The 23,193-nt window shown below is 45.9% G+C and overlaps 2 protein-coding genes across 2 annotated transcripts in view; one reads left to right on the top strand and one right to left on the bottom strand.

Annotated features, from left to right (window-relative positions):
- Positions 1-699: 699 nt before the first annotated feature.
- EIF6 (eukaryotic translation initiation factor 6) lies at positions 700-4,657 on the top strand (the record flags this gene model as incomplete). The annotated part of the gene is made up of 4 exons (XM_010023305.1): positions 700-875; positions 2,437-2,613; positions 3,202-3,383; positions 4,581-4,657. Coding segments are annotated over 4 exons (545 nt in total), but the record flags the coding sequence as incomplete, so codon positions are not given.
- Positions 4,658-10,047: 5,390 nt separating this feature from the next.
- The window catches only part of MMP24 (matrix metallopeptidase 24 (membrane-inserted)), a 32,868-nt gene continuing 19,722 nt past the window's right edge, over positions 10,048-23,193 (bottom strand). Inside the window, exons 5-8 of the mRNA XM_010023295.1 lie at positions 13,890-14,104; positions 12,590-12,728; positions 11,363-11,629; positions 10,048-10,458 (exon numbers count right to left, since the gene is read on the bottom strand). Coding sequence (XP_010021597.1) covers positions 10,121-10,458; positions 11,363-11,629; positions 12,590-12,728; positions 13,890-14,104 — 959 coding nt within the window. The 3' untranslated portion in view covers positions 10,048-10,120. The remainder of the gene's footprint in view (positions 10,459-11,362; positions 11,630-12,589; positions 12,729-13,889; positions 14,105-23,193) is intronic.

Raw genomic sequence — 23,193 nt, 5'->3', positions numbered from 1 at the left:
TTAATGCTTCATGGGTGGGAAGAGGAGTGAAAATGGAAAAATAAGAACTCTGTTGGTGACAAGGGAGTTTCACCTCTCGGGGCTTGAAGATGGTTGAAAACCACGTGTAAGTTCTGCAGTGACTGGGAGTTCTGTGTCTCTTAAGGTTAATGCTGCAGTGCCAGCGCCGGGGGCAGAGACAGGGGAGCAGGGGGGTGTTAATAGAAGGGAAGGTCAGAAGCCTTTTGGCTGTCTCTGGCAGGAGGACCCCATTCAGTCAGACAAGCTTCCTGCTTGAGTTTTGTTCCTGTGGGAAGAATGTGTTTGTCCATCCCATCTTGCTGCTTTGCCACAGAGAAGAAATGCAGACAAGCAGCATCTGTACATTTGGGGGGGCATTTGGCATCTACAGGGCAAATTCCATTTAAATTGTTTCATTGAGAACCTCAGGCTTCCTTTGCTTCAGTTGAAAAAGAGCAGTGATTAAAGGTGCCATTCACCCATTTGTATGAGCTAAGTCTATGCTTCATCCTGGATTGCCCTTAGCAGTGGTGCTGTTCTTTCTAAAGGGAAATGTTATTTCTCTTGGCCTGAATTCTGGCCTTGGGAGGAGTGGATGGAGCAAGGGCAGTTCAAGCCATGATGTGACTGTCAGGAAAGCAGGAGCCCTGGGGAACATTCTTTTTTTCTCTTTCTTTTTTTTTTTTGGTGTCATTTTAGGAAACAGGCACGGACTGTTGGTCCCAAGCAGCACAACAGACCAGGAGCTGCAGCACATCCGCAATAGCCTGCCAGATTCCGTACGAATCCAACGAGTGGAGGAGCGTCTCTCAGCATTGGGCAATGTCACCACCTGCAATGACTATGTAGCTCTTGTTCACCCAGACCTTGACAGGGTAAATGCTTTTAAATTCGTAGTGGGTGCATGTGAAATGATTGCCAGGCTGCAGTTTGGGTTTGGAGCTGCTGAGGATTGCTGTGTGTAGCACGGGGATCAGAAGAACTGTGCTCACAGCTCAGCTGGTGTCACGGAGGAAGCTGTGTCATGTTTCCTTTCTTCTCCAGAGAGAGGTCTCAAAGTTGGACTTTGGACTTCTGACTTGGTTTGGGTTGATCTGCCTCTTATATTTATCTTTATTGGAGCACTGTGTGCAGTTCTGGTGTCCTCAGCACAAGAAGGACATGGAGCTGTTGGCAAGCCCAGAGGAGGGCCATGAGGATGGTCAGAGGCTGGAGCACCTCCCATATGAAGACAGGCTGAGAACTTTGGGTCTGTTCAGCCCCAAAGTGAACAGTGGAAGATAGCTTCCAGTATCTGGAGGGGGCCTACAAGGATGCAAGAGAGGGACTCTTCATCAGGGACTATAGTGATAGGACAAGGGGTGATGGGTTTAAACTTAAACAGGGGAGATTTAGGTTAGATATAAGAAACTTCTTTACTGTGAGGGTGCTGAGGCGCTGGCACAGTTGCCCAAAGAAGTGGTAAATGCCCGATCCTTGGTAGTATTCCAGGTTGGACAGGGTTTGGAGCAACCTGATCTAGTGTGAGGGGTCTGTTCGCATGGCAGGGGGTTGGAACTGGATGATCTTAAAGTCCTTTCCAACCCAAACCATTCTATGATTCTGTGATTTGTGGATGTGGACCCTGCCCCTAGCATAGTGTGTGCCCTCTTTTTCAGCATGCTGCAGTGAATGCCCTTTGTAGAAGGGGGAAGAAGGGGGATGTGGAAGCATGTTGTCAGGTGCAGTTTGCTTTGTGTACGTGAAATAGAATGAATAAAAGAGGTTGGGGGGGTGTGTGTGATGAAGAAAGCATAAAGAAGAGTTCAGTCAGGACTGCAGTGGTAGTTACAAGCTACTTCTGAGCTCCCTGGAATTGGTAATAGTTGAAAGAGGCTGTGGATGTGGTGGTGTGCAGGTTTACAGAGGGGTGGAAGGAAAATGGAAGGTTCTTGTATGAAAGGTTAAAGTAAGGACAGAGGAGTAAAAGCTGCTGCTACTTTATGTTTGAGAACTGATGTCTTCATAACATTAGAGAGAAGGGTATTGTGTGGCTACAGGTAGTGAAAGTCCTTACAGTGCTTTCAGTTTGTGCTAAAGGTGGTAAAGAAATGGGACTTGGTGTTCTAAGTGCAAAGTTAAAAAGAGGAGGAGGTGGGGGGAAAATAATGGTCTTTACAACATACTGTGTTTTAACTAAGTGTAAAAAGCAAGGGAAGATAGCCAGAGAGGGATGGATCAAAATAATTCCCAGTGAAATTGTGGAATGAAAGGAAGTTCTTACACAGAAGGACAAGACAACTTTGTCCCAGTGCTTGGGGAGGCTGAGTGTTTTGTAATGATTGGATTGGGAAGGATTGCGAAAGCGTGGGCAGGATGCCAGTTTGGGGAATAGCTTGACTTCAAATTCTACAATACCATTTTGCTGAAGACTTTGTCCTGTCTTTCTGTTTGCAGGAGACGGAGGAGATCTTGGCAGATGTACTGAAGGTTGAGGTTTTTAGACAAACGGTAGCAGATCAGGTGCTGGTAGGAAGTTACTGTGTTTTCAGTAACCAAGGAGGAATTGTGCATCCGAAAACTTCAATTGATGATCAGGATGAGCTGTCTTCATTGCTCCAGGTCCCACTCGTGGTAAGGAATTTTGGGTTTGTGTTTTCTCTTGCCATTCCCTTCCAGCCCAGTTCTCACTTGTAATGTTTCTACATCTTGTGGGCTCCCAGCTGTTGTTTGTCTGCAGAGCTGTTCCAAGTGGGAGATGAGGAGACAACTTCAACAGAGCAAGTCTTCTGAGACATTTTCTCTATCTTTTCTGAGTCTGAATAAACTGCTTAACACCTTTAGTTTGCTTCTGAAACAACACTCAGCTGGGATTATGCAGGTTGTGCTGATGGATTCATACAGAATGTGTGTGGTTCGGCCAAAGGAAGCGTTTAAAACATTAAGTAATAAAATCTTTTGCCTGCTCACTTGGATTTGTGAATTCCACAATTCCTGTGCCTTTATGCTTCCTTCTTGTTAGATTTTATTTCACTGTATGTCACACAATTTCCTCTCCAGAGATATGGAGAGGCTGTCCCTTTTTATCTGAAATCTTTCTCGCATTGTTTATGGCAGAAGCTTTAATCTTTCAGGAGCATGTTGAAGACTTGTAACAAGGATGTGTAAGGGAATGTGCCGCTGTCAACACGCCCTGGTAACACTTGTGCTTTGTTCTGCCAGGCTGGAACAGTGAATCGTGGCAGCGAGGTCATTGCAGCAGGGATGGTTGTCAATGACTGGTGTGCCTTCTGTGGGCTGGATACAACCAGCACCGAGCTCTCCGTCATTGAGAGTATCTTCAGGCTGAATGAAGCTCAGCCAAGTACCATTGCTACCAACATGAGAGATTCCTTGATTGACAGGTGAGCAAGACCCAGGTCTGTTTATAACCATGATCAAAACAGGCAAGATTTTACTATAAAACTAGCTGGTTTCATAACTGATTTATCTTCTTTTTTGCTTCTTTTTTATTGTTTTTATTTTATTGTTTTACTTCCTCTTCACATTCTTGGGGTTACTGCCAAGAGTTACCTCATTGCAGAAGGGTTTGTTTCCTTGTAGCTGCTGAGCTTGCTTAGTCCTGTATGGAAAGTGTAAAGGGGTTTATTGCAGTTGGAATACTGCTTGTGTGAATAATATCCATTCCAACTTCCAGATACCTCCTGGTATTTTCTAGCTTTTCAGACTATGACATGAATGGATTTTTTTAAAACAAATCTTGTTTTAAAAGTTAAAATGCCAGTGACTTTGCCTGACATCTTGACTTTTGATTGTTATAACCCATAATATTTGCTACAAATGCCTGCTACAATCATTTCTGGAGCCCGAAACACTGGAGTTAGTCTGCTGCTGCTTTGAATCTTTTTGATTTAAGGCTGCTGCCCTAATTATTATTTTTTTTTAAGCCTTTTTATCAAAGGCTTTATCCAAGTTACCTTTTAATGGAGGCAGGTTTTCTTATTTCCTTCCTGCAGTGGTGGTGATGTAGGACCTTCCCTGTTCATTAATGTGTGCAGATTCTTTGACAAGGTTTAGGCATATGTATAGATGAATGTTCTCTGCACGCTTCTTTTGGGCTTTCCTCTGATTACAACTCTTGGAAACATTGCTGTAGTGCTGGAGTGTGTTCTTGAACTACCTGGGCTATTGTAACATAGTGGCTGAGTTCTCAGTTATCATAAAAATGTGTGGGAATGGTTTATGGCATAAGGAAGGAATAAGGAATTCCTCGAATGAAGAATCCCTTGAGAGAGTTCTTTGCTGCCCCTTTGCTGCTGCATGAAGGCTGGATGTCTCTGAGTGTAACAGAGCCATAATTAAACTTGCTCTGAGCTTTTGATGACTACTTAGACCAGCCTGAATGTACATCTTGCCTTTGCCAGCTTGACAAGTCTGTTCTTGGGGCTGGCTGTGAGCAGCACTAGGTCTGCTTCCTTCTTTTGTGTTCTAGGAAGGGAAATTTGTACTGGGCCTTTGTAATTAGAGAACTGATTGTACTAGTGTTTTGAAATGTCTCTGGCACTTACCTAGTAAATCTCCTTTCTGTTTTCTCTTTCTAGCTTGACATGAGCAATGTCAGTTCCAACTTCCCAGAAAGCTCCTAAGGAGTGAAGTGTCGAGCTCCACTTTGGATTACAAACATCCAGGCCTTCTGATGTTGTTTCTGCAGGCCTGGCCCAAGGAAGAGGCTACAAACTCCATCTTTTGTAGTCTTTTGTAAACTAAGTGTTACTACAAAACCTGACAAATAACATGCATAAGTAATGAATAAGGAATGCTCTCTATCCCTTTGCTGGCATTTTCCAGTTCTTCAACTGTGCTTTCTCGTGTTGTGATGCTCACTGTGCCCTTCACATGAGCCCACTATATTTACTCCTGTGGCTCTTGGATACTGGTCACTAGAGATTGTTTTGCCTTTAAATAATCCCACATTAGTGTTGTGCTGCACAGCAGAGTATTTCAGCACACATACGGCACTGTCCTCTCTTTCCACACTCTTGCCAAAAAGCGGTAGTTTTGCTGTACATAGACTTAAAAGCCCCTTATATGTCCAGTGCCAAGAATACAGTAATTTATGTGCCACAAAATAGTCCAAAGTCATCCCCTGGTCTCTTGCTCTGACCTGCAGCTATTCCCACATGGCTGGTGATGTTGAAGAGATCAACTGGCACTAAAACTGGAGTTTCTCAGGGTCAGTCCAGGGGTTTCTAACAGCAGCAGTGTGTGAGTGCCTCTGGAACAGTGGTGGTACATGTGCTGCTGCTGAGGTACCTGCAAGAGAGCTCATACAAGCATGATAGCCAGTGGGCTCCAGTTTGTTCTACAGGAGTTAGCCACCTATGCTGGGAAACGTAGGAATCATCAAATCAAAACCACCCCATCTTGAGTTATCACAAGAGTATCTTGGCTCTCTCTCAAGAGTTATCTTGAGACAAAGGTTAAGTAACACGGCTCTGACCAGTTACACCATTCAGACAGATGTAGCAGATTTGGGAGCTTGCTGATGGAGAGCTCTGCCCTCGTAGGGGTGTGATGATGACAAAAAGGAGCTGTAAGTACTAGTTTCGGGTAGGAGATAGTCATTTGCTTCTAAACAGAGCTGTTGGTCACTCATGTCTCGGTTGCTTCTGCTTGGCTGTTAGAGGTGCACTGGAAGCACAGAAATACCACCATTTCCCATCGTGAGCGTATGGTTACTCTCAGGTGGGTTCTCTTGAGGAGTGCTGGTCTGAAGGCGGTGTGGGCAGAGTTTTTTGTTCAGTGCTTCGGGTTTTGTAGAAGATTTAGTAAACTTTCATTTTTGTTTATTTTGTTCATTTTGGCTGGATGTTTAGGGATGGTTTTGTAAGTCTTGTTGATTAAAGGTTGGTCCTTAAATAAAGATTTCTGCAGGATCTTCTCTGGTCATAGCAGTCCTGTCTTGGATGGTAACTGAGCTAGGGATGCCATTTCCAGAGAGCTCCCCTTCCTTCTGCCACTGGGGAAGCCTGTACGCAGCTCATAGCTCCTTGCTGCTACAGTTAGCAACTGGTTTTTATGACCACCTTTCTTGGCGCTAGCTCCAGGTCTCCTCTTAGCATATCTTGGTATTTAGAGTGAATTCTGTAAGCTAAAACTCCCAAAGAAGTCCGGGCAAAGGAGTGAGATGATTGTCATTCCCATGGGAACCTGCCTTGCAGTGTCAGACTGGCCAGTAGAGAGCCATGGGGATGAGAACAGTGTGAAACAGAGAGGAATGACAGCTCGGGTGGAGGTGATGGAACAGCAGTTACACGAGGCAGGCCCTTGGTGTGGCACAGCCTGAGGCACTTGGAGCACTGTGCACCACCTTTGTATGTGCTTTACCTCAGTCGGCACTCCCCAGTGGAGATGCCAAAAGAGAGTGTTAAGGAATGGTTAATAAAACCAAGTTGTTTGTCTGCAGTGCTGGGAATCGCTACCATGGGTCTCCCAAAGGAGATTGCTGAGCTAAGAGGCTGTGGGTTACATTCCACAGGTATCTACCAGCTTTGCTATCGGGCTGTGGCAGCCAACCTGTGATCTCAGGTATTACAGAGGGTTGCAGGAATCGGCTGAGGAACTACAGCTGGGCTAGACAGGTAAGTCTGGTACTATGAGAAGCGCTGGAATCAAGCCCTGGCATGAATGTGACAGGATGGAGAAGAGTTGTGCAGAGGTTTTGAGGGAGGAATGAATGTATCACCACTCCAGATTCAGTGGGGAAGTCACAGGGTGTGTAGCTTTTACTGCCATTGTGTGCTTAATACTTAAAAGTGTTTGTGAGGATCCTTCACACAGGCTTTTATGAACCCGAGTCCTCATGGTGTGAGATGGGAAATACCCTTCAGGTTTAATGACTAATTGTAAGTTAGGAACAACTACTTCCTCTCACAGTGGAGAACCATCTCTGTTCTGACTGTAGGGATTGTGTTTCCCAGCGTGTTTCTAATTTACCTGGAAAATGAGCCTATTTTACTGGTGATGCAATTATTTGAAGTAGTCAAAAATGGGGGCAGAGGGATAGAATGTTGAGTGCAGGGTAGTGTATGTTGTGGGCTGCTCACTGTAGGGGCTGCAACTGCTGCACTCAGAGTAAGTGTGTGCCAGGACACCCCTGTGGCTGCACAAGTGGCCTGTGCTGCAGGGTGCTGTGTCCCTGCCAGGAGCACAGAGACAAGAGCCTCTTGCTGCTGGGTTGGAGTTGACTAAGCAGTGCTGTGCCCTGCTCCCCTGCGGTGGCAATATGTCCTGGAGCTGTGGTTCTGCACAGGAACTGGAACATGGGCTCCTGTCCATGGAGGTGCTGATGGGAAGCAGACCCAGCCAATCCTCTGCTGATACGTGCTGTGTTTCTGTAGCATGAACCAGGATCCTAGCAAAGAGCTCAGGGGTGGGAATATTAAGGAAATATCCTTTACATGAATATTGATGTTTGGGCCTGGAGCCAGGTCATCCCTGGACTGCCAAGGGGCTGCTGTTAAAAGTGAGATGATGATAGCAGTGTGAACACAGTGTAAAGTGGGTCAACTGCTCACCTGCCTGCCCCAGCCTCCCAACGCTTCTAACTGTACAGGGCTGTTCCTCAGCCCCTTAAACACTTAAATAGTGTGGCATTACAGCAGGAGCCAGTCATGAACCAGTTAGAAAAGGCACCAAGCTGCTAGTCCAGTTCTTTGGAGCAGCAGTTCCTCACGGCGGGCTGAGTTTGGCAGCGTAGGGCAGGCAGCTTGCCTTCTGCAGCGGGGGGCCTGGTCTGCAGAGCAGCACACAGGAAACAGCTCCACTTGCTGCAGCCCCAGGTGTCGTGCTGTATGTACAACTTGTTACTGACCAAAAACCCTACTTTTGGGGAGGAGGAAACCCCGATACAAACCAAACCAGACGTTTCTCTAGGTTGTAATTATTTTTGTTTTTTAATGATGGCTGTTGGAAGTTGCTCAAAGGTTTGGGCTGTCACAGTCCCAGAAGAGATGGCAGCGTACAGATGAGTTGGATGTGCCATGTGGCTGTGGCATTCAGAGTGTGCATTCTACCACATACATAGTACACATAGCAACGACGGAGTAGCACGTGTGGGGGGTGTCTAATTAGTAGCTCCGATTTCATTTGGTCCTTTGCACTCCTTCACCCATCATGAGACATTATCACTTTTTTTTTTCCACTAAAATTCAAAGTTTTGCATCTATAGCTCCTCACTTAGTTTGTAATATGCTTGTAATATTAGTTTTTAATGTTTAAACACAATAAACAGCTTGGCTATGGAAATCAAGTTATGAAGGACAAAATACAGTTTGAAACCACGTTATGCAGTCCTAGTGGGCTTCACTAGAAGTGTCTATTTGTCTATCCTGCTTCACCAATAGCAACAGTTGAACACTAGGTGGAAATTCAGAATGCTAATGATTTTTCTGCTTCTTCATTCCTCATCACTGGAATTAGGAATGTTTTTAGCATGTTTGTCATTCCTGGGGTGTTTTTCACAGCTGCTATTCTAAAGCTGCACCTTTGCTACACTAACTGGACATTCTGTGCGTTGCACTTCTTGCACTGAATACATTCAGTTGTAGGCAGAGGGCTCATGCTCATCACCTTCCAGTGAGCGTGAAAAGCAGTTCCTGTCCTTAGAGGAACGGCACTTCTGTGCAGAGCTGGGCTTCCCCAGTACATCACACTGCAAGAAACTCTTCCTCCCCTCTTCTTTAACATGGTAGAAGTATCAGCATCAACAACAAAACAGACTAAGTTTGTGGCTAGGACACAACATCCTAAACCAGTCACAACTGTAAGAGGGATAAGCAGAAGCTACAGTTGTAGAAGAGACTTGTGAGAACTTACTAGCTGAAAGTTCAGGTATTTATCTAGCTCTTACCTGGGGTTTATGTCTCTGTCAAATGTGGCTAGTGCTGACCTCGTTCTACTGCAGGGCATGCTGCCTTTGGGCCTTGCCAAACACTTGCCTGTGAAGAAGTGAGCAAAAACCAGAAGTTCTGAAGGCATACAATGTTTGTGACATCTACAGGGGTTGGATTTAGTTTTATAAACAGGCCTAATTCTTACTGTATTTTGACTAGTTCAGCAAAACATAATGACCATCCCACTCCAAACAAACATTTCCATTCTCCTGAAACCCAACATACAAATTCCACAATCTAGTTACACATGCCACATAACAACAATTCATCTTTTCCCAGCATTGTAATACGGGCAGAGTGCAGGGTATGTCTATACATGTTTGTCAGTGTATCTGTAACCGTTGGTTCATTGTTTCTTGCTGATGGGAGCTTAAAACAACAGCATATGACATTTAAATATTTCTTTCATGAATGGCTCCCAAAACAAAACCATGAATTCCCATGATTTAAACCCAATTACTTCGTCTTCAGATTGTCCCAGTCTAGGGCTTGATGTTGCCAGGTGGCCGGTTTGGTGCTTCTTGAGCTTCTGCTCTGCACTCCTTTACCTCTTCGAGTGCGTAGTGGTTCCTCATGCACTGTGCTGAGTGGCAGCGTTGCTTAGTTATGAATGTACAAAACATCTGACCAGCAGGTATTGGAAAATCATATCCAGGTCATTCCCTGGATTTTGTAATAAACTAAGATCTTTTAGAATGGTTCAGCATCAGAATGTCTTCTGCTTACGATACTGAATTGTTCCTGTTCATAGAATTCATGATCTTCATTCATTTATGAGACAGCTATTAAAAAAATGGTTCTGTTCAGAGGTGGTTTAGCTACACTGGAGAATGCTGGGTTTAACAGGGAGCACTGGTGCAGGGAACTGAAGGAAGTTTCCCAGGTCAGTTGAAACCTGTCTTGAAGACTCTGATGTTAGCAGAGTGAGCCTGTGGAGGATGGCACACCAAGACTGACACGCGACTGAGGCCGTAAGAAGGAAAGAGGCTCCACGCTGCAAGGCTGCCTGTAGTTTTTCCAGTTTTCCTGCTTATTTCAGTCCCAGGCTGTCCAAAACTTGTTGTCACTGAAGTAGTTTTGTTTGTAGGCTTCTGAATGCATTTATTTCTTCTTTTTTTTCTTTTTTTTTTCTTTTTTTGTCCATAGTCCTCATCAGTTCCATGAGCTGAAACGTGCAGCAGGCTGTGTCATACCCATTCCTGGACAGGTCTTTTGTAATACACAACATTTTGCTGCACCTCTTTGTTTTTAAACTGGAAGATCGTGTATACCAAGACAAGGATACACAGAGACAAAATGCAAGGGATCACGACTGCGATTGCATTTACAGTGCTAGGCACATCGTTTATTGTCACCATAATGTCCACGTCATCGTGGGGGAGGCGTCTGTCTTTGCTTCGTTCAACATCCTTCTGGTTACAGCCCATCCAGTCTTTGAGGATTGACCTGGGGTAGCCTGGTTCCACAGTCAGCTGCTGGTTATCGAACTTCCAGTACTCCTTCCCTTTGTAGAAGTAGGTATAAACTAGGAGACAAAACAAAGAGGATTTCTCACCACACCAACTAACTTTGAAGTATGTTCTGCACTGAGTTATGTTTCACTAAAACATCTGTAAATATGAAATAAGACTGATTAAGGTGTGTCCTTTTGGCCACAGGATCCAGAAGATTTGCATTTCTTAAGGAGCAGTCTTGTGCTACTGCTGTTAAAAGGCTGATGGTTTATGCTACGTCTTGTCTGAAGTACCCAGATGTCTCCTTTTCTAATCCCTCTCAAGTGATTAGGAAAAGAAAAAGGCAAATGGGACAGTGGTCGAAGTGTTGGGTCTCTGCATCCATTCTCCAGCTCTGCTCTCACTGCACTCCTCCAGCCCAGCCCCACAGCCGTCATCTCTCACCACAGCCCCAAATTTAAACACAGACTCAATGGCACAAGCCCCTTCTGTAAGTTCTTTCCCCAGCTGGAAGAGGAGGAAGAAATCTTCAGAGAAAGAAAGGTGCTGGAAGGAGCCTCTGGAGGTCCAACCCCTGCTCAGAGAATGGCTGCAAAGTACATCAGGCAGGTTGGAGCCTGTGACAGTGACTGAGCTACAGGAAAGAAACTAGGAGGAAAATGCAAAATACAGCACCATTGTAATCATGGCCCAGGAAGACTCAGGCAGGGGCTGTTGTGGCTGCAAAACTGGAACAATTCCCCTTCCCAGCCCCAGAAATGGCATTAGGGTAACACAGTTTTGCAGTTCAGGAGGTACATGGGTTAGGGTGAGGGTCAGGAAGGCTCTCAGACTGCCAGTGCCTGCAGGCGCCAGCGTGACCCTAGAACATCTGAGACCTGATTCCTATTTCACACACCCCAAATCCAGCCACCCAGCTCCCAGGGTAGACAAGCTGTCCTGGATCTAACAGGGGTAATGACTGCAGATACATACAGCCTTCTTTGCTGATAAAAGCTCCCTGTGGAGCCTGAGGGATTCCTCTCCACACAGTGATGGGCTTTGGGTATCCTGGGTCCGTTGCTCTCTTGTCCTCGTTGTACCTCCAGTACCTGTCTCCTTTGAAGAAGTAGGTTTTGCCGACGGGCTCCCAGCGCAGGGCCGTGTCGATGCCCTCCCGGGGCAGGCAGCTCCCCAGCTCCACCAGACTGTGCGGGTAGCCCGGCTCTGCTGTCACTTCTTTAAAGACCCAGTATTTATCTCCTGGAGGTGAATGGGGACACAAACAACAAACAGATTTCCCTAATTAGTAGTTGAATGAGCTGAATGTAGCACAGCCACATGAACCACAGCGAGTGGAGGACTTCCAGGCTTAAGTGTATTATGTGAAAAACCTGCTCCTCCTCTTCATCTCGAACCTGAAACCTCCTGATTCCATTTGCTGCTTCTCAGCTCATCCTTGTTTAGGAAAGGATGTTAAACAACCCTTTCCCATTTACCTTCTCTAGAGCAGTCATCATTTCAGAGAGTTCCCTCAAACCCTGTCTTTGTCATTCCTCATAGAGGCTGAGGGGGTCCTTGCAGGATGTCAACCCACACTTTTTGATCATTTCTGTTGCCTTTCTCTGAGCCATCTCAAGTTTTAATGCAGTTTATTGAGCTGGGGGATTGAAGCTGCAGACATAAATGGGGAAGACAAGGTACTGTGGTTTCATACGGGGCATGCTGATGCTTTCCAGCCACTCCTCCGTGCTTACAACTTGCACTCAAGTTCAACAGAACCAGTTCAGACACTGTCACAATGCAAGGAGCTAATGTGAGCCCCAGCATAAGGTTGATCATTTTGTCTCTTTAGGAGACAATTGTCCAGAAATGTGGTTTGGGAATGCCCTATACCTGGAGAGGCCCTAACATCTTGCCAAAACATATTCAAGGAAATAGGCAGAAGACTCCTGCCTATCCTCCTGCCTACCACTCCCTGGGAAACAGGAGCTATTTCTTGCTATCATATGGAAGCCAACTTCCATTAATCAACATTAGCTTTATACAGAGATTGTCCTGGCAAGGCCAGCCCACGCTAAACCATATTTTAAGGATTAGTGGCTGCTTGAAGTGTCCTCATGGAGAAGGACAAGGATGCGCCGTACCTGTTTTCCCCATCTTCACGCCGTAAGGGTGTGATGTGAGGCAGATGAGGGAGGCTGGTACTGAAATGTACTGTACCTTTGAAGAACACGAATTTGCCATCAGAGCGCTCATAGGCTGCATCAATCTTTGCGGGGAGGCCCTTCCAGAACTGCTCGATCTGCATGGGATAACCCTCCTGCACCCGGTTGTTGCGCAGCCGCCAGAACCAGCGATCCTGAGAAAACCAGAAGCCTCTTCAGACTGAGTGTTTTTATCTTGCAGTCAAACCAGGCTGGGCGTCCAGCATCAAGCATTGCTAATCCCTGCCTAGGCCCCATAACCATTAAAGACAGAAGTCCTGGTTCAGGTGACAGCTCCAACCCAGCCCAACACTGTCTCCAGAGAGGGAAGCGCTCCATAGGGAAGATGGCAGCCAAAGGGGTGAGAAGCTGGTTGCTGGTGCTGTGAAAAAGGGTGGAAAGAAGGAGAGGACCAAGGAGCAGGGGGAAGCAAGTCCACAGTTACAAGTGTTATGAACTCATCTGTGAGTGACCTCTCTGCAGGTCTCGTCACTGAGGTGCCACATGTGTCCTGGTACCACTGGTGCTCAGCTATCAGACCCCAGGAGAGCCACACAGCCATAACACTACCCGGGACTGTGGGAAGCACCCAATGTCCAAAGGCACAAAGGAGTTATTAAATAACCCTTTGAGATCGTTAGTTAAAGCCATAATGGAAGCTCAGGGATGAGTAAGAGCAGTACAGGGCCTGTGAGGCTTCTCCCAGATACTGTCCCAGCCTTCAACTATTTTCAGTTCATGCTTTTTCTCCAACTCATGTGGTCTGTCCATTTAATGACCTTCAACATGCCCATTCACACCACTGGGCAGAGCAAAAGCCACAGATATTTCCATGTTCAAGGCACTCTAATGTGGGTTATTGAGCAAAACCTTTCCTTCCTCCCTGGCCTTAGATTACAAGCAAGGTTGACTCAAACTCCCCAGGTAAGCTGAGCGCTCCCTGAAGCCCCAGGTTCCACACAGGCCATCTCTGGAGGCAATGAGGCTTAATCTCTGGTTAGATACTGCTATTGCTTTCTGGCTTTACAGGTGGCTTCTCTCTGAGCTTGACAGTGTCCGAATTCTCTGCCAGTGCATCCAGTTCACATTTTGGTGCACAGGCTGCCTGGGCATTTTGGGAATCCCATCAGGCACTGTTTCCAAATGTTACAGAGCCAATCTGTTTACATGTCCTTTTAATATTGCTCTTTCAGCAGCCTCAGAGGAACAGAGCCATTTTCACAGGCATTTCAAATCTTACTACGTTATATTTCTATTAATATTTTCCAGCAATAAATCTAAAGACAGACTCGAGGGCAAGCAGGAATTCTTAGTACCTTGAAAACAAACATTTCTCCTCTAAAGAGAGCCACGGTGTTAAAGTTGCCATCACAGATGTTTGGTTTCGAGCCAGGAGGAGATGGCCTATCACCCAGAGGAGGACTAGGAGGTCTTGGCTGTCTCTCGTGTTTCCTTTCCGAAGTGGAGTGAATTCTGCGAACAGGAAGAGTTGGTAAAGGCCTGGTTGGCTCCAGGGGCTCAACAGGAGGACCTAGAAATGAAAAGAAAAACGTTTAGCAAAGTGGAAACATCTGGATTTTCTGTGCTCCCCTTGTAGATTTTAAAAGGCAACAGGATGGATGAAGAGCATTGTGAGGAATTTACACACTCCTTATGCAGAGCTCATTCCCTAGAAATGGGGAGCAGAACAAGATGCATCCACACGTGAAATATGTCCCAAAACAGACGAGCAATAAGAACTGAAGAAGAGCCAGTATGTTTCTGTAGGTCTTCCCAAGGAGGCTGGTGCTAAAAGGAAGGAGCAGCCACACCAACCATGTTCCCAACTGAGAGGTAATAAATAACCATTGAATAGAAACCTTTAGTAGACCATTAAAAAAAACCCCAACGACCAAAACACACACAAAAAACCCCAAACAACCAAAAACCTCCCCAAAACAAAAACCAAAGCAAAATCAGAAAAAAGGTAGGGTGCGAAACCAATGCCACCATCTAAGGGGGACTACACGGGAATTCAGAAATAAGAAAGCAACTCCTTGACCACATTTTGGTCACTAATCTTTGCTTTCAGACCACCACAGGAACTGATGAACAGCTGTGATATAGGACCATGCTCTGACTCACATGTTGCCCTTCGATCCTTACCCAGCTCAGCTTTGAGATCTGACAAGTATAAAAACACAAGTGACTTGGAGCAGAGCTCTGCTTTGAAACCCACTCAGTCACAGGATGATTTCATCAAGTTAGTGATAAAATCTGGACCGAATCTCATTAAGAGTGTCACAGGTTTCTTGTTGCTTCTCAGAGAAGGCCACAAGTTAATATGGCACTAAGCAGAAGGCTACTGGAAGCGAGGGATTTTACCAAGTTTTATGCCTGATGTAATCAAACGTGATTTGATCATTTGCATGGATTATTGTTTCAATACTGTGTAGCTCTCATCCCCCTCCATTCTTAGCTGTTCAGTGCCCAGTATCTTAGCAGACCACAAAGTTCTAAATAAAATGCCTAAATTGTGATATTGCTCCTGCTGGTGATCTCTGAACCTTCCCCAAATGGTGTCCACCAAAGGTCTGCAGACACTGCCTGTCACAGGAGCAGCAGGGTCGGACCCCTTGTTAGCCAGGCAGTATGGGTGCACCTGCACTGGTGTTTCAGTTCAGCTCAGCAGAGTGCTTTTAAAGAGATGCTCCATCATTTGCAATTGCTGTGCTTTGATTCACACTGGAGTTCATGAAATGCATTCTTTTTGGACAAAGCTAAACTTGAAGATGCACTTTTGGAGCACATCTAGGATACTGCAACTGCAAACAGACATCACAGGCCACAGCCAGAGCTAATTCTCAGTAACCACCCCCTTCCCTGAAATTCATAGAGTGGGGGTCAAGTCCTCAGCATTCTTTTTACTTAACACCATCCCTAAATGCTGTTATACCTACAGATGTACTAGTATTATTCTTGCTAGCAGCCACAGACATTGCTTGCTAATACAGCAACAGGCAACTTACTGTGGTGAGAAGCACATGGGCTGTGCCAAGGCATCTCCTCCAGCAAGCAGCAGGCTAGCTGGCAGTACTGATTAAGGTTGGAAAGCTCTGTGGAGGTAGGATTGAGTTGGTACAGCGGGATATGCTGCGGAGGAAAGGATGGGAATGGGGAAAGAGGTCCCAGACAGATCTTCTGCAAAGAAAGACGGGGTTCTGGTTTGCTCAGATGGGATGTGGGAGCAGTGTCCAGCTCCTGCTTTAATGAATTAAAGGAGTAAGAAACTGGTAACCTGCTCTGGCTGCCGAAAACGGCACTTGGTGCCAGTTACAGTTCTTGAATAAATGAAATTTGAAAAGCAGCATGCTTTTCATTAACATAGAACCATAGAATAGTTAGGGTTGGAAAGGACCTTAAGATCATCTAGTTCCAACCCCCCTGCCATGAGCCAGGACATCACACACTAAACATGCTTGAAGATAGGAATTAAGGAAAGGTAAGTCTGGACTGGGACCTAAGCAAGGAAGCAATAAGCAATGTCTTACTGCACGCTACAGGTCTCATTAAACAGCAGCATGATCCTTTCGTGCTGCCAATCACACGGCTTTGAGTGGATGTGTTTGTAAGTAACACTGAAAAAACTCTCGTGTATGTCCTACGTGACAGGATTCCCCTGCCAACAGACTGACACAAGGATCACCTTTCTAAACGAAACTACAGCATGTTGCTACAGAAGCTCAAAAGCAGTGCTGTTCATTCCCTCCCCGTTGCAAGAGGCTAACGAACGCCATGCACTGACCAACTCAGAGATGCACTTCTGTTGCCGTACATGGATCAGAAAAGCCTCTTTGGTGGTCAGTTTAATCGACAGTGGAGCAATTCCATCAGACAGCTCTTCGGTAGTTTGCAGAAGACAGCCACCAGTGCCAGCACAGGAGAGAGCGCTGCATTGCGAGAGGCAGCCAGAAGCGAATTCACACCACGATTGCAAGGAGGATTCCAAGGAGCATTATTGCCTTTAAACAGAGTGAGAAGTACAGCGATATGCAATGCAGAGAGGCACAGCTGCTGTTAGAGGGGATCATCTGGGAGGGACCCAAAAAGTCACTGTGTGTCACAGATTCAAACTGGTTGCTGGAAAGGCAGAGCGCAAAAGGGACTGACTGCCAATTCGGGGCAGTTCTGCTTCTCTGACACAGCAAACAGAGATACTCAAATCAACAGCAGCTCTGGATTTCCAGAAATAACAACCCATAAACTCCTCACTTCCAGATGAGAGCAGGAAGAGTTTTATAGACCTGATCATGAGCAGTAAAACAAGGACATGACACTGATTTTTTTAAAGGAAAAAAGGGCGAGACAGGGTAGTATCTAAAGAAAATGACAATGAATGTATCTGATGAGTCACAAAGACACACAGAATCTGATAGTTGTAGAACAGGGATTATAGTATTGTGGTCATAAGCTACAAATTTCACATCATGCCTGATTTGAGTTATGAAAGATTCATTCTCTCTTCACAAGTGAAGAGCACTCGTATCCCAGGTCACAGCCTGCCCTGCCCTTGCTGCAGGACAGCAGTCAGCTCAACTCTCTCGTCCAACTTAAGAGTTCAAAGTCTGTCACAGTCTTCCCAGAGAAGAGGAAAGTTAAAATAGCACCTACAACCTAAGGGACTGATGTGAAAGTTTTAATTAGCCCCAAGATGCCACTGGAACAGAATGCAGGAAAGTTGCAAGGCAGAAGCACTTGCACACACTGCGGTCAGGATGGTGCAGTTCAGCAACGCTTCAGGGGAAGCCGAGATTGGTATCAAATGAAACGTTTGCTAGAACAATGGAAAGAGGTTACAAGTCAGGACCAACAACAGAAACTGGGCCACCCTGTGTGCTCAGTGCTTCCAATGGCCAAACTAGTGCTGGTGTGTTGTTCTGAAGGAGGTTCCCAGTACTGACAGGGCTTTCCACACACTCTGCAGCTCGTACTGCAACTTGCTCGGATGCTGACTTTGTCATTTCATTCAAAATATTCCTCTTACTGTCTTTCCCTGCAAGCCATGGATATTCCCTGCTATCTTTCACTTCTCTTCTTGGTTTTATGCATTCTGGGCCTTCTAATATCTCCTGATTGAGGTCTTATCTCCTCTTGTGGTTATACAGATTGCATTTTTATTTTTAATTGCTGCCTTCACTTTGTTACAGAGTGAGGGTGGACTTACAGATAAATGGGGAAGGTAATCCTACAGTTACACACATGCAAAGAGCAGAGGAGCACATATAAACCATGAAAATCCCCGGGTCCAAGTGCTAGGCAGGCAGAATTTGGTCTACAGTCAGGGGTATGGAAAGCAGAAGCACAGCCTGTCCATTGCTGAAGAAAGATGCTATGCTGTAAGACCTAAACCACTTCAGAGCACAACCTGGCATGAAAGCAGAACGAACAGACCCTGTACAGCTTGGCACTCATTACTATTTCCAGACTCGCACCACAGTAACCTGCCTCCAAAACAGATGGCTAAAGGCAGGATATAACAGATTCATAAGCAGCAGAGATGACCATTTGAACAAAGAGTTACTTGAGAGATGATAGCACCTTGGTATTTATTACAGGAACTGAGTACACCCACCACTGACTTAACCAAACAAGCAAATCCACACAAATCACAGCCTCTGTCACTGTGTTTCCAAGCAACTTCAAAGAACCAGCCAGGGCAAATCTCACCAAGACAAAAATTAAGTGAGAGAGGCTATTGCACGGATTTGCAACTCGGCCTGCACCCAGTCACCTTGTTACTGCATGTCACCCCAGCACCGGAGCCAAACCCACCCCCAGGGCTAAGCCTGAAGCCACTTCCACACGGGAAGCAGGTAAGAAACCTCACAGAGCTGGAAACTCTACATGCTGGAGGGAAGAAGCTTGCTGGGACTTTAAGACACTGTGTGAAGAAGAAGACTTTCTTCCTCTCTATCACAATCAAGGCAAAGAATGTCAGAAAGCTTTTGGGTCACAGCAGATCACCTTCAGAGTGTGACTTCCGCCACTGGCACTTAGCCTCCTCCCTTCATGCTTCCTCGGTCGCAGACCATCTGAATACCAAGGTGACCTGTGAAGATAACACAGAGAGAGGAGGCATTTAGGAGACACTGTGTCGATAGTTGAGGACAAAATATAATTGTGCTGTCCTCCTGCCTATTGACAGAGTGTTCCCTCAACTGCACAACACCTGCCTGGAGGCTCGGCACCTTGCATGGCTCAGCATCCACCAAAGCCAGCCCTGCCTGAGCCATGTGGCTCTCCAAGCCTGCCAGTGCAGGGGATGCCCTTTGTTTCAGACCAGGAGGGATAACATTCCACCTGCAAACAAAGGCCCATCTTTATCTTCTTGATATTTACTCCAAGAATAAAGCTATCATCCAGACTACAGGCAGGCACTTAGGCTTTTAAGTAACACGGAGGGGTTTTTTTGGTTGTCAAAAGCTGAGCTGCCTGCATGTTTCTGCAGGATGGTACCAGCTGTCCAGGTACACAGGAAAGGCTCCTCAGTTTCAAATCTAAATGTATGATCCAAAGGAGCCAGGGAGGGTAAGAGAAACCCACCTGGCTGTTCTGCAAGCTCCAGCCCAGTGGAAGGTGGCGCCTGTTCATACTGAACGAGCTCAGGGACAAGAGACAGTCCATCCACAACAGCTGAGCTCAGGAAGGACTCATTTCCTTTGCTCACTTGGTAAACCTGTCCACAGGGTGCTTTGCACTGCTGGGGTTAGACTTCAGCAGTGAAACGAGTTAGCTGTTTCGGAAGGTGTGGGCAGCCCTGCCACAGTGCGCTGCAGTCTGCAGAACAAGTCCCAGCACCCACCGCATACCCAACGGTTGGACAGTCGAGGTCCTCGTGATCACCACTGGGCAGCAGGAAGGGTTTCTTGAGCCCTTGATGGATGTTCTCTGAACGACCAACTGCCAACCAGGTGACAGAGCATTCACCCAGGAGACCAGCGCCCAGGGCAGAGCCCTCCAGGCATCAGGTGGACCCCAAAGACAGCACCAGGAACCAGGTGGTTACTCCCTGCCTGTTCCTTGGAGGAACAGGAATGGAGACCTGGCATACAGCAGGTGAGAGGCAGTGGATGCAGAGGTGGACTCTGGTATTTCCTGCCGAGTCCAACAGTCTCTGGACAGTTGGACAGGAGGAAAGGTGCAAATGAAAGGATGCAACATAGAGAGAGAGTCTGGTATCTCTGGAACGTGCCAGGGATATGGCACCGGGGCAGACTCCTCCAGCTCTCTTCTTGTCATATATTTTTCTTCCCCTGCCCCCTTACAAGCACAGCACCACAAGGCATGGATCCAAAAGTCCCAGATCTTACAACTTCTATAGATAAGGCCTTGGAGGTTACTCTATTCTCTTCCCATGTTCAAGAGGACATTATAAGAAAAAAGGCCTATACCTAACATTTCCAGGTCCTGCACAACAGCAAAGCTTGCTCTGATGGTCCCATTCACAATGTAGTGTCACCATGTGGAACATTTTGCATCAGGTCTTTCTGTTGTTTCATCACAAGCCATCTCTACACATACATGTAGGTTACAAGGATCTGGGATTGCTCTGTGGGCAGCCATTGGGAAAAGGTGAGGAAGGTTGAGACCTGTGCTTGCTGCACAGGAGTAACGAGGCTGGCAGAAGGTGCTGTTTGCTCATGGACACTGTGCCCAGCTGATCCCCTGCTCCTGGATGTCAGAGCTGGTGTTATCTAGTTCCTTGGCCAGGGGCCGGTGTAGTTTCATGACAACCCTGGACCTCAGCCCTCATGGGATGCAGCATGTACACTGGCTGGGAGTTGTTCTCCTGAGCTGCAGGAAAGACGTGTAAGGTTGACATGTCCTCAGTGAGATTTGGGATGACTCAGATCCTTGAGGTTGTCTCCAGGCTTAAGGATTTGGTCTATCTTTGAGCTGTTAGTGGACCTTTCCTTTGTGACCTCAGGCTCTGAAAGGGCCTTGAAGGTAATGGCCTGGTTTACCAGCTCCAAGCATCCATCCGGACATGAACTTTTCCTGCACATCACGTCAGCCCCTCCGCTCCCCAGGCACAGTGTCAGAAGAGTCACTCCTAACATGAGAGGCTGCTTCACAGCCTGCTGCAAAAGGGTACTTAGAGCAGGATGTACTTAGAACAGGAGAACCAGTGCTGAAGGATGATCAGTTCAGGCTGTGTGACAAGACCATGGCTGAGTGTGTCTCCTCTCTCCATCAGCACTGTAGCTGCGTGCTGCCCTGGCTTCAATACTAGCAAAATTAAAAGAGGCAGTCACCTTGACAGATACCCTACATAATGTTGCTTCCTGGGCACATCACTTGTGACATTGACATTAAGTACAGTGGGAGATATCCCTCTGAAACACATGTAAAGAACAGTCATGCTACTTCCCTCATTTTGTCAAGGAAGATGCTACGAGAAGCATCTTTCAGAAGATGGAAATACTGCTGACTTGTCTTACAGTGCACTCTCTCACACACAGTGAGCTGCTGGCCTTTTCTTCCTTAGCTCATAATTGGAAACAACATTTTAAACATTGACCTTACACTAACCAGCATGAAGCACAAAGAAGAGTTCACATTACCTACTGCCTCTTCAGGTGAGTCTGGAAATAAATCCAGCAGAAAATAACTTAATAATTTAATAAATTGTTGTATGACAGATTTAGACATATTTCTTTTCTGATGGATGAACACAGAACATCAAAAACATTTGAAATGCATCATTCTCAAAAGAAGGAGACAAAATGGACTTTAGTAGAGCCTCTGTTGCTTGTTCCAGCAACTTCAGAGGAATGAAAAACTGAAAGTTTTAATTGAATTTATTTTTTAATAAGGGCGCTACAGGCAAGGCAGTGGCTCTGTCTCCTCAATTCATTTTGCATAGTGGGTTCCTAAATAATATGTATTGAGTGCATGCTGCTGCATTGCAGAGAATGTCAAAGCAGCAAGAAAGCAGAAGGTTTTGATATTTGGATAGGTGCCCTGGTAGATGGGCTTTTGGCACTCCCAAGGCAAAACAAAGCAGACTGGCACTGTGGAAATAAAACACATTAGTTCAATGTTCCTGCTAAAGCTACAAGAAGGATATTTTAGCTGTCCCTTCTCAGTTTTAAGAAGCTCAGATGAAAATGTCTGTTCTTATATATCCAGTTCCAGGGAGAAACATAACCTGCGTTTTATATCTTTTCTTTGTGATCTGTAAGAGTAAAACCTAGCTTTAAACTAACCTTTAGGTTTTGGACCGTAGCTCTATGCTAAGGACCAAAATCTCTATGTGGGGTATCAAAGCTCCTACTGCAGAAGCTAATCCTTCTTCTCCCTGCAGGACTAGTTCTCTCTACAACCACCACCATCATCCCCAATCCACTTCAGTCCAAAGGCCTCGGAGAAAAGCCTTCTGTGATTCCATGATAGTCAACAAACTAATCCCTAGTTACTACCTGCACTAGGCAGTAATTCATTCATACCGGTTTTTTCAAGCTGAGTTAAAACTCTAAGTATACTATATTGCAGACAGAGAATCTTAGCAGAGCACGTGGCTAAAGCTTAATGTCACTATATAAGTGAAACGTAAGTGGAAGTGCAGTGGTGCTGCTGCCAAGCCACAGGCGGGATAGTAGTGAACCTCTGCTCTGCTACAGCTCTGCACAAGATGCTGTGCAGTGCTCTCACAAACTGTCAGGGCCCTGAGGACACTCTGAAGTCTCTGGCCCTGACCAGCATCACCCAGTACCTCAGCTGGAACTGGAGCCCCAGCTGAGCTCAGCCTGGGGCACTGGGTCCCTGCCCAAGCTGTGCTGGGGGAGTGCTGGTCCCCAGCTCAGCCACAGCTGATACTGGCTTCAACCACAGACATGAAGCAGCACAGCTCTCAGTTCCTCATCTGCTCCCTTTCCAAAAGGTGTCTGAAAACAGAGGAACCAGTAGCTTCTTCTTGATTGCAGTTGCACCATCAGCCATAAATTTAGATCATTTTTTTTCTTCTTGATTTGTCAAAGTTCACAGGAACTAAATCAACATTTCAAACCAGAAACAGTGTAAAGACATTTCAGCAGCTTTCAAAAATCAGTATTTCGAAAGGTATATTATTTAATGAAAAATATACTTACTACCCCAGCACTTTCTTTCAAAACCATCCAGAGTCTCTGTTACCCTGAGTATTTGAGTATATACTATGTTAAAGAATGCATAATTAAATGATACCATATGACAATTGCCATGCAACTTCATCCTGCTAATGAACAATAAAGAGAAATCTTCAGCTGTACTAATGGGAAGAGCCAGTTCCCCCTGAGTGTACTTCAAGTCATCTTATTTTACATGTTAGACCTTATTTGTGTGTCTGCCTTACACTGAGGACGAACTGCATTCTACAAATGCTTGGGTTTTCCCCATTGTCAGGACAAAGTCAGAGAAACCTGCCCAGAAAGAGATTTATCTTCTTCAGGCATTTACATTTGAACAAATGAATCTTATTCCAGCCACAAAAATACCCCCCAAAACAACCAGTAACAAAACCCAAACCAACCCAAACAACCCCATCTCAAACAATTGACAGTTTAGACCTTTAAAGTCTTGCTGTACTGCTTTAGAGCCTCA

Source organism: Nestor notabilis, unplaced genomic scaffold, assembly GCF_000696875.1.
Source record: "Nestor notabilis isolate BGI_N333 unplaced genomic scaffold, ASM69687v1 scaffold16190, whole genome shotgun sequence".
NCBI classification, from domain to species: Eukaryota; Metazoa; Chordata; class Aves; order Psittaciformes; family Psittacidae; genus Nestor; species Nestor notabilis.
Note: the sequence above shows the minus strand (reverse complement) of the source record. Positions and strands in the feature narration are given on the sequence as shown.